Source organism: Eufriesea mexicana, unplaced genomic scaffold (assembly GCF_001483705.2).
Source record: "Eufriesea mexicana isolate 0111107269 unplaced genomic scaffold, ASM148370v2 scaffold4744748677, whole genome shotgun sequence".
NCBI lineage: Eukaryota > Metazoa > Arthropoda > Insecta > Hymenoptera > Apidae > Eufriesea > Eufriesea mexicana.
In genome coordinates, this window is record NW_016907941.1 from 136,463 (window position 1) to 147,479 (window position 11,017).

The window sequence follows — 11,017 nt, forward strand, 5'->3', positions numbered from 1 at the left end:
TAGTATTTTGAGTTCTACCGTCTAAAGTTTTTATTTCTATGTACTTTACGTATAGTCGGAGCGGCTTCTTCCATTCGTTTTTGGGTCTACGTTACGTCGCGTTGTATGAATGATTCTTAAAAGGATTGAAGCATATTATTTTCGTTATTTCACGGCAGTACTTACCGAGAATAAAGTACTAAAATTGCAGAGCAATTATCGAAGAAGGTAAATATTTTTAATAACGTTTAATACGTCGAAAAATACCGTCTATATTTTATCGACAGGATAATGGCTGCAATGCGACATTTAAAATTATTTCTTCCCTTTGCTAATGACTATAATGGTTAGAATCGATGAGTTTTATGATGAATCGAAAGGTATCGAAATTTAATAAACATATAACGCTATTATCATTATTAAAATTACATCATACATGATTGTGCTACCAACATATTTTTCGTTATCTGTCGTTAATGAAAAGTACTCTTTATAACATAACCTGATAATAATGATTATATAGGTATTGTGGATGTATCTTTTGCAGAATAAAATTATAGACAGATGGAACCAGAATCAAGACGCAAAGGACCAAGGAGTCCTAGTGCAGACTCAGAAGATTCATCTCACAGAAGAAGATCAAGAAAATATGATCGTTCTCCGTCTCCAAGAAGAAGTAGATATCGTAGATCTCGTTCCAGAGATAGAAGATCACGTTCCAGTTCTAGAGATAGAAGAAGGAAAGATTCTAGCCGTTCACAGCAAGAATGGAAGCAGCAAGCTGCATCTCAATCTCAAGCTTCTACTCCTAATCCAGCTAATCCTGGTGGCTATGTACCAGCAGTTCATAATCAATATCAGGTAAATTAAATATGAGCCAAAAAATAAAATGAATAGAAAGGAAAGTTATATAAACTATATGAATCATCTTATATGCTCAATATATATTTATTTTTTAGGCACCTCCACCTCCCAACACCAGTCAACCACCACCACCTTTACCAGCTTACAATCAAGGGTACAATAATTACAACTACAACTATGGACAAGGCTATGACTACAGTTATCAACAACCCACTGGTTATCGCAGTGTAAGTTTTTTGAAATAGAATACAATAGTTGAAAGGAGTTTGTCGTATGAGAATGATCATCTTATGTTGTGATAATTAAGATTGTATTGCATCTAAGGCAATGCAATTAAATTTGTCACTTTGTATTTATTTGTAAAAGTAATTATGAAATTATTACACAAACTACCAAAGTGTTAATATTTGGTAGAACTATTCATTTTTTGGGGGATGAACATTATGTTCTTTTGTATCGCGAAGTATTGTAAATCCCCTCGTAAGTATAACGTTCGCGTTGTTTATTTTATTGGCATCGACATTGGAAACCAGTATTATTGACCAGATGATTCATCTTCAAGAATCTTCCGTGTATTATCCAAAGTTCTGATTTGAGTATGGACAAATAAAGGTAAGGTTTGATAGAAGTATTGTTTGAGTATTTGACATCAAATGTATGTTTATTTTGTTAGGATTATCCACCACCAAATTGGCAAGGGAATCAGGTACCTTATAACAATCAGCAACCACCACCTCCTCCCACATTAACATCTCAACAGGAATCATCAAGACCAGTGGATAGTGGTTCCTCTGGATTAGTATCATCCTTGGCACGACCAGAAGATGCCAAGAAGGAAGGTAAGCTTTTTATTTTATTTTTATTAAAATTTAATTATTGCTATTATTTTAACCCATGTTTCCATCCTGTGCCTAGCAGCAATTGCAGCTGAAGTAAAGCAGCAAAAAGCAACCTTGGCTAAACAACGCGAAGAATACGTTAAGAAATCTGCTACATTGCAACGCGAATTGGAGATTCTACGACAGCAGTGCGATGAGATTGGTAAAGAAGGTGGACGAGAAAATAATCGTATTATAAAAGAAAATCAAAAGTTGCAGGTATATAATCATTATACATTTTACACGAAATAAGTATTGGTACATTTTAATAGTATTTTTTGATATGTTAATTTTTGATTAATAGATCGAGATACAAAATAAAATGAAATCGATACATAACGTAATCGATATGCTTACCGGAATTATAGGAGATAAAGCTACTGTCGATGATCTGAAAAGCAAGTTTAAGTTAGAAATTAGCAAACGTTCAAGAAGTCCTAAAGAAGACTTTCCAAAAGGAAAATCGGAGTCGCCCGACAGATCATCGGCATCCGACTCCGACAAGGAATCCAAAGTTGAAAGAGATACGAAAGAAAGAAGGTCTCCTGAAGATTCTAAACCTATGTACAATTTCGTACATTATGATCCAGAAATGCATTGGTGTAAAGTCTGCGATATATTTCCTAAAACGGCAAAGGAATATTTGAATCATCTGCATAGCAATGAACACAAAGAAGCTTGCTTAGTAAGTTGCATATTATTCTAATAATAGAGTCTTAGTAAAACTCATTCAGCTTTGGTATAGGTACTTTCAATAACTGAATGTAGAAATTTTTAATTGAAGATCGTTTTTATAAATAACTTTTATAATCATTAGAACAGGATGCAGAAAAATCTAACTGATAATTGATTTACATTGTGAGAGAACGAACGGATTCGGTTAAGACTATGTATTTCTAATTTGAACTATATTTGTATAAGGATGATATATTACAGTAACGATCGACCTGCAGGTACTTGGTACATAGTCTGATTGATGTACCATAATAATGTCTCATTAAAAAGTACCACCGAATATTTATACAGTATTATAGGAAACATTGTTATTAACATCTCATTCCCTACAACAGGAACGCAAGATAGTTGATATGCCGTGGCATGAGCGGAATGGAGAGGGAACGGAAAAGGAAGTGCCCTATTATCCTGGACTGCCAACGAAAAGAACACCTATTAAAGGTATGGTTCATTTCAGTGGATAATTACTAATAGAATACAATTCCGTAGCTTGTGCACAGACACTGTGGTGTCCGGTATGTATTGAAGAGATCTACAACTATGATTTGCTCAAAAATTTGCCTGCATTAACATATATATTATTGATGTAGTCGAATTACGTACACAAAAAAAATAGCTATGTTTAAAATATTTCTTGCTTTTCTTTTTTTAAATTGTTAAAGATAATGTTTATTACTGAAATGAATTGCTTAAAAAATTGTTTAAAAAATTTATCCACAGAACAGTATTTTTTATTTCTGTGAAGTGTTTTATACACATCATAATGTTAGCAGCAAATTTTGTAGCAATGATATAAACACCATAGAGATGCACTGGATTTTAAATGGACTCGAGGAGCACACTTTCGGGCGATTTCACATATTTCAGCTTCTATATTCGAACTATTTAAAATTATTCTTCGCAAGTGTACTGTTCGTCGGTTCATCATAGGTCTATTTACAGTCAAGAATGAACAAAGGAAGATTTTAACAATGTGAAACATATATCAATATAAATAAATGTTATCATAATGCTGGTGCGTGTATAAATATAAATAACGTATATAGTTATATGAAAATGTGTAAATTGTGATAATCACTCGTGTCACTTATTTTACTTAGAATATTTGTTATATTTATAAATATATTTATGACATATATTATAAATCGAAATATTTTTGTGAAACGTACTGTAAATGCCTGTTAATAGAACTAATTTGTATATAAAATATTAACAATTAGTAATCTTTAGCCTTTAATGATTAATAAAAGCTTAAAAAAAAGACGAGAAACATAAAAGGCAGTTACAATATGTCTGAAGTTCCATGATATGTTATTTTTTGTAATTTATCATTTTTATTTTACTTGTGACATCTTTGTGGTATATTTGTATGAATAAAATATGATTTTTCCCTCTCCTTTTTTCTTCTAGAGATCGACGAGGGACACTACAAAAGAATATTTAATGTTATCAACCTTTGTTGAGCATCTTTTAATATATATTGTTTTTGTTTTCAGTGACATGAATGTGTCGTGGCAGAATATAAGGTCATTCTTTATGAACTTAAATTGTTTATCATTTTCAAAGCTTAAGTAATGCTAATTGTTAAATTATTTGCTTATAGGTTTACAGTTCTTCAGCGCTGCGACGGCATGGTACTGTAAGCTTTGCGATTCCTGGATTGGCGATCTTCATTGTGCAAGTTTGCACCTAAAATCTAAACAGCATTCAGAGAATTATTCCGTAAGTTTCTCTAATTTAAATTTTATATTATTAAAGAAGGAAAAAAAAAATTGATGGATTAACATTTTTATTTAGCATTTTGTCGAACAAAACCCACATTGGGAAACTGATTGGATGGCGGATCGTGAAAAGGCGTTCTCAGAGGAAAAGCATAAGCAGATACAGATGGAATTGCAAAAACATAAAGACGATGATCCACCACCAAAGTCGAAAAAATCAAAGAAGAGCAAGAAGAAATCGAAAAAATCTAAGAAACGAAGAAGGAGTAGTGGTAGTGATAGTTCCAGCGAATCAGAAAATTCAGATACAGATTCTGATCAGGACATGTCCAAGAGTATTCGCGTCGCTATGCGAAATAAAATGAAAGCATCGACGCAAGCGATACTAAATGAAGAAATAGATTATCACCGAATAAAGTTAAAAGGACATTGGTCAAAAATGGCGCAGCATTTGAATCAACCACCAACTCCAGAGCCTCAACCAGTGGAAACTGATGACAGACAATTGTTAAATTCGATCAGAGACAAATTAAAAGCGAAACAAGAAGAGGAGATGAAATCTATTAGCAATCGAAGATTAAGTCAAGAGAAAGAGATCGAAGAAGAAGAAGAAGAACAAGATCAGACTTCTTTCTTGAATAAATCAAAACCGGAAAATTTAGAGGCCTGGGGACCGAAAGAACCTCCGAAACCTTTCTGGATAAAAAAGGAAGAGGAAAAACCGCAACCCATAGCTAATAAACCAATTGAACTACCAAAACCGGAAGAAATGCCTAAACCACATATGGGATTTTGGACGAAACAGCAAGTCAACATGACTGTCAAACCACCTGAAAATAAATCAGCGGATAAAGAGGATGAAAGAGAACGGGATAGCGATAGATACAAAGATGATCGTGACAGAAAATATGATAGACGGGAAGACAAATATGATCGTTATAGTAGATACGACAGAAGACGCGCACGAGACAGAGATCGAGATCGTGATAGGGATAGGGATAGGGATAGGGATAGAGATAGAGATCGTGACAGGGATAGGGATAGAGATCGAGATAGAGATTATTATGATGATCGAAGGAAACGAGATAGCAATGATTCTCCGCGACGCGAAAGAAGTTGGCGTGATAGCCCAAAAAGGAATTACGACAAATACAGTAAAGACAGAAGAGAGGATAATTCATCTAATGATGAATCTAAGTTCGAAAAGAAAACGAATGAGTCTGCATCTAAATCTAAAAAAGGTGGTGTACAGACTAAAAAGTCGACGCCCCAGGTATCGAAAGGTAAATTACCTTTCATCGGTAGATTACCGCTGTTTAAAAAGAAAGCTGAAGAACCAAAGTTGCCTGAGAAAGATATTACTCCTCTTCCTTATCAACAGAGTAAATTCGAAGATACACCCAAAGTTCCCAATGAAATTATAAATCCACCTGGTGTGGTACATATCACCAAACTTGCAACTCCAATAAATCTGGGTAATAGCAATAATAATAATAATAATAATACCACCAGCAGTAACAATAATAATAGTAGCACCACTACTAGCATAACAAACAACAATAATAATCCTAGTAATAGTAATAATACAAGCATTGCACCTACTCAAAATAAAAATCAACCAATGAAAATATTAGTAGCTCCACCACCGCCAGTGTTAAATGAAACAAAACCCACACAACAAGTAGTTGATATGGAGATTGAAGATCAATCTGAGGAAACAGTAATAGAGGAACCTATGATAGAGCAGCAAAAACAAACACATAGTATATCAAAGTTACCTCTGCCTCCACATCCTCCGCCTCCTCTGAATAGACCACCACCATCCTTTCCAACTTCATCACAGCAACAGCAGCAACAACAACAGCAGCAGCAGCAACAACAACAACAAACGGTGCAAAGCAGGCCACAATTCCCTACGAATCGACCTCCGCCACCATTTATTACTAATCCATCGCCATTCGTTCAAGGTCAACCACGGTTTTCTGCTCATCAGCCAGTACGCCCACCGGTACAAAGTCATCCTCCTTTTATGGCAAACCCACCACCTCAAATGCCTGCTGTTCCTCCTTATGTTCAAAACCATCAAAATCCTCCACCACCTCCACTACCAACTGTGGAGAATACTACACAAGATATTTCTGACATCCCAGAACCTACTGAAAAACGAACCGATCCGAGCATTCCTCTACCTGATGATTTACAAGAGGCTCTAAATATTATTTTTCCGAAAGAAGAAACAGAAACAAAACAGCAAAGTCAACAAGAAAGTAACATTATGTATTCATCCATGTATAGTATGTTAGGATGTGTTGGGTATGGGCCAGAATACATGGATCAACCACCACCAGAAATTACTCAAGCAGAGGCAGAAGTAGATACTCAACCAGGACCAGATGACTTGAAAATGTTAGGCATTGACGAAGGAGATACAATCCTATAAAACTTTTTATAAATTCACAATGTTCTCTGACTCAAATGTTTTTTTCATAAGGATTTAGCGTTAAACTCTATATCACTTTGACTATCTATCCAATTTCGTTAAAGTGGTTATTATTTGCAAACTGATGCATGAATTTCTTGATGTAAAATTTATATGATATATGTGTTAAAAATCAAATTATCTAATTGTGTAAACTAGTATTTCTAATGGAAAATAGAAAATGTTTTCCTTTTGCGTACTAGTAACGCATCAGTTGATACTATAGCGTTGCCTTAGCAAATCGCAAGAATAATCTTACGAAATATTTACTATTTTCTATTGAATATACTGTTTTTGTTTAATTTTGAAAAAATTGTCTTGAAATCCCTAAAAATTTACGAAGACTAAACCATTTCAGTGTCATATAATTACTTTGTATTGGAGAATATATATATATATATCTTGGGCATACGTCAAAACTTAAATTTCCATTTGTGCATAAGAGTATTAAAAACACTACTTTAAATATGTAAGTAATTGGTTATTTTAGTTGTCTAGAACACATTTACTTTAAATATTATTAAGAACAGGATAAACACAATATTTAGAAAAAAATACAAATTGTAAATTTGATTTATGAATAGTATTCCATTAATAAATGTTATGAAACATAAAATTGGATGAAATAAGATTGCAAACATTACACACACACATATATATATATAAATCATACTCTATATACAATTGCAATGTGTTGGAGTATGATATATATGTCAAGCATTTGTAATATACCCAATACTGATATACAATATCGTCGTGATTTTTTAAAAGTTGTTTAAGTATTTAACAATTACTTCAAGATGAAATAGTATTTTTACTATACTATAATAAAACGAGCAGTAACGAATTTCAAACAACTATATATGTACAGGATACAGAAATTATAACAATAATTTGTTAATTTCAATTTTAAAACTAGTTCTTGAAACAAATGCATGAAATAAAATAACATTTAGTCAAAAGGTATTGTGTCTAGTTTTAGTATAACTTTTATATCTAATACATCTTTTCTTGTTTTTTCTCATTCTCTTCCCTTTTCTTTGTTTTTTCTTTTCGAAAATGTCATTTAATTTCATGCAACATTCTAAACGTGTTTCTTCTCACACAAAGAGATAAAATATTTATACATTTTTTTTATAGATCTTTTTCATATTTGCATATCTAAATTGATATGTGAACGATTAAAGTCATTACCAATCCTATTTAATATTAATTTTAGGCTTTGTGATATGTAACTTACTTCAGAAAAACACAGAACAAAATATAAAAAAATTATTGCATTTTAATCTCTAAATAACATCTGCATATCAGAAAATAATGATAAATATGTTGTTTCTTGGAATGATACCTCATGGAATGAACTGTGATCTAAGTTTTAAGAACTGATGTGCACTGAAGTCTAATTTCACTCTGTGAGTGTCAAAGTAGAATGGTACGAAAATTTAGTGTTCTTCAACTATTTTAAAACATACAAAGTATATTAGATCTGCAATACAAGACCCGCGCTTGAAATATTATCTCCACCGCCAGCCGTTTGCGCGGCTTCAGTGCAAACTAATACTGGTGCCACACATACTTGAATAGAAATATCTTTGTTTTCTATTTTTAATATTTCTTCCCAACACGACACTGGTTTATCAGTATTTAATGCTATCCGGGTCCCATCAACAAGAGATGTAGAAAAACTATCATCTAAAATCAGCGCTGCTTTCTTAATATCGATCTGAAATTTCATTTTATATATATATATAAAACATATAAAATAAACTTTATAACTTTACTATTAACAAAATATAATTTTTATATTTACTTACATGACTTGTTGCACATACATGTCTGTGAGCTGTCAGTGATGCTTTAGCTGCTGCAGCCATTGTATTTTTCCACATAGAGCCTTTTACAGTAAGTATAGCTTGGTATGCTAATGTATGTACATGCATTCTCGTTACTTCTCGAGAATTATTGATAGTCTTATTTCTTATACGTAATAATTTAAATAATGTCCGCATTTGATCTAAGACTGTTGCTATACGTGGCGTTGAATTTGCTACTAATGAAATATTTCCATAATACATTGCATTGTACAAATTAGCTATTTCTTGCTCATTCATTCCTATACTATCGGCAAATGGTATAATTGAATTGCATAGTTCAAAAAGTAATTTATCTTCCGCGAATGAAGCCATTTCAAAATGAATTTTAGTTGATACAGATTGATTTATCATTTGCCTCTTTACTTTGTATAAAAGTTTTTCTCTATCGCCTGCTTTTTAATAAATGTTTTACAAAGCAACTTATAAAAATGATAATTTAAGACTAGAATTTCAATTACCATTTGGGAATGGATAATTATCCATCATTTGTAGTCCACTAATAACAAGTAAATTAGGTTGGTATGTTGACAGAAGTTTATCAAATGCATCAAGAGAACTAATCTTTGGGTTATTGACATCATTGTGAATTATATACCTAAAAAAGGTCTATAATTACTTAGGTATAATTATTTAAGAATATCTAGCATTATATGATATTTGTATAATACTTAATCAAATTTTGTTATATCTATACCTATTAGCTCTAGCACTTGAATATGGACCCCAAACATCTCCATGTTTATATTCTATTACTAAATGAATATCATCTCTTTTTAATTCACCTCCTACAATATTAATAACTTGTGGCATCATTTGATGAAGGGATCTAGTCAGTTTTGCAGCAAGTGTTACATCACATCCTTCTCTTGCAAACCTTAATGCCATAATTGCTGCATTACCACCAATGGTAGAATATGAAGATGGAAATGAACGAGCTTTTGCAACAAGCTCATCAAACAATGTCCTATTCGCCATGTATCTTCTAATTAATTAAAAGAATATAGTATTTTATACAAATTTAGTCACATTTCACAAAGACATTAAAAAAGCTATACTGTTTATTAAAAAATGTAACGTTTAAATAAGGATAGTAAATAACATGGTAAAAAAAGAACTTACTCTGCTGCAGCTCCATGACGAAAATAATAGGCGAAACTTTTTAAAAGTTCTAACTCTGTATTAATTTCATTAAAATGTTGTGGTCGTCCAACTTGTTCGGAATAGTTCAATAACTCTTTAGCATTGACATATACATCAGTACACATTCCATAACCTATTGCAACTGTTGGTCGTGAAGTCATCACGTGTTTATTTTCAAGCTTTTCCAAGCCATAAATTAAAGCTTGCAAACGTTTCTGCAGAATATCCTCTGAACTTCTATAGTAAATTGCAACTAAAACTATCAATATAGTGAACACTGTACCAAACTTTAACCCCCTGTTATACCCCATTTCGAATTCTAACGAGAACAATGATTTTAGCGCTGTAATCACTGACAAGGAGAGTGCAACTCCTTCGGGTCACCGATTTAGTTGAAACTTTGCAGGTTTGTAGATATCGTAATGCAGTTTAAAAATATATATCATTATAATTTCAACTACTCAATAGATTTTTAGATATTTACGATTAGTTTTATTTTTCCGGTAATGACAAATGTATTTTCAGCATTTCACAAGCGGGGTTGTAGCTTAACGGCGACAGTCGAAATTTCCTATACTGCAGGACTCGGGTTCGATTCTTGTTCATAGTACAGGTTCTTTTCAGATCTAATTTTTATTTTGTATTTATTTTTCGCCAATAAAAACATTGTAAATAAAATTTCTTAATAAAAAATGTATTTTCTATGCTTTCTTATGTTAGTATATATTTATTACAAAATAATAAGAATACTATACAAGAAAAACACTTTTCTACAGCAATCTTATTTACTACTGAAAGAAAACGAAAATATAAGTAATAACTAGATACAGAAAATACAAATATAATTATTACATAAGCTCATGTAAGTATTAATTATTAAATTAAACATTGAATAAGAATGTTGCCTATAATTCCAACTTTGCTGTGTAACTATAAATGTTCATGAATTAATTACAGAACATTGAAAATTTATTAATTTTCATACTGCCGAATTGATTTATTAAGATGTATTAGGAGCACATAATCAGAAGAAGTATCTGGTTCAAATAAAAATTTTACCGTCTGCGATCAGCGCCATCTATGATTTTGGAATAGTTTCTCAAATAGTTTACTAACTCTGGTTACGTGCACCTAATATATTTTAATTTATTTTAATAAATAAAATCATAAAGTTTTCTTCATTGTTTAATAAATTCAGCCGAAACAGCGGTTTTAATTAGACAATCAGCATTCATTTCTTTATCTGACGGACGACAAATATGCAAAGGTACGCCTTTATAACGCAATTATAAAATTTCATAAATTAATCATAGAAACTGTGTGATTTGTTAATTTTTTTCCAAGTGA

General features: G+C 32.0%; 2 protein-coding genes across 4 annotated transcripts; one reads left to right on the forward strand and one right to left on the reverse strand.

Moving 5' to 3' along the window:
- The first annotated feature begins 90 nt into the window (after window positions 1–90).
- On the forward strand, window positions 91–6,617 carry LOC108546716 (zinc finger matrin-type protein CG9776). 2 transcript variants are annotated; one of them, XM_017898945.1, is made up of 9 exons: window positions 91–207; window positions 527–840; window positions 939–1,070; window positions 1,517–1,682; window positions 1,759–1,940; window positions 2,026–2,406; window positions 2,792–2,897; window positions 4,060–4,178; window positions 4,254–6,617. In XM_017898945.1, the coding sequence occupies exons 2-9, from the start codon at window positions 544–546 to the stop codon at window positions 6,615–6,617; spliced, it is 3,747 nt and encodes a 1,248-aa protein (XP_017754434.1). In that variant the 5' UTR covers window positions 91–207; window positions 527–543. The 2 variants fall into 2 exon arrangements, with proteins under 2 accessions (XP_017754434.1, XP_017754442.1); XM_017898953.1 differs by having other exon boundaries at window positions 1,762–1,940.
- A 1,344-nt stretch (window positions 6,618–7,961) lies between these two features.
- LOC108546595 (ADP-dependent glucokinase) lies at window positions 7,962–10,165 on the reverse strand. 2 transcript variants are annotated; one of them, XM_017898795.1, is made up of 5 exons: window positions 9,650–10,165; window positions 9,225–9,512; window positions 8,989–9,125; window positions 8,471–8,706; window positions 7,962–8,379 (listed from the first exon to the last, which is right to left on the reverse strand). In XM_017898795.1, exons 1-5 carry the CDS (start codon window positions 9,979–9,981, stop codon window positions 8,137–8,139), a joined length of 1,236 nt encoding a protein of 411 aa, XP_017754284.1. In that variant the 5' UTR covers window positions 9,982–10,165; the 3' UTR covers window positions 7,962–8,136. The 2 variants fall into 2 exon arrangements, with proteins under 2 accessions (XP_017754284.1, XP_017754276.1); XM_017898787.1 differs by having other exon boundaries at window positions 8,471–8,919; window positions 9,650–9,981.
- Between the last annotated feature and the right edge of the window lie 852 nt (window positions 10,166–11,017).

Bases quoted from the DNA above. Each gene is read 5' to 3' on its own strand.
- LOC108546716 (XM_017898945.1), top strand. From the start codon at position 544: ATGGAACCAGAATCAAGACGCAAAGGACCAAGGAGTCCTAGTGCAGAC. The intron at 1,683-1,758 runs GTAAGCTTTTTA...TCCTGTGCCTAG, and splicing joins AGAAGATGCCAAGAAGGAAG to CAGCAATTGCAGCTGAAGTA. The intron at 4,179-4,253 runs GTAAGTTTCTCT...ATTTTTATTTAG, and splicing joins AGCATTCAGAGAATTATTCC to CATTTTGTCGAACAAAACCC.
- LOC108546595 (XM_017898787.1), bottom strand. From the start codon at position 9,981: ATGGGGTATAACAGGGGGTTAAAGTTTGGTACAGTGTTCACTATATTG. The intron at 8,920-8,988 runs GTAATTGAAATT...ATTAAAAAGCAG, and splicing joins TAATTATCCATTCCCAAATG to GCGATAGAGAAAAACTTTTA. The intron at 8,380-8,470 runs GTAAGTAAATAT...ATGAAATTTCAG, and splicing joins ATGTATGTGCAACAAGTCAT to ATCGATATTAAGAAAGCAGC.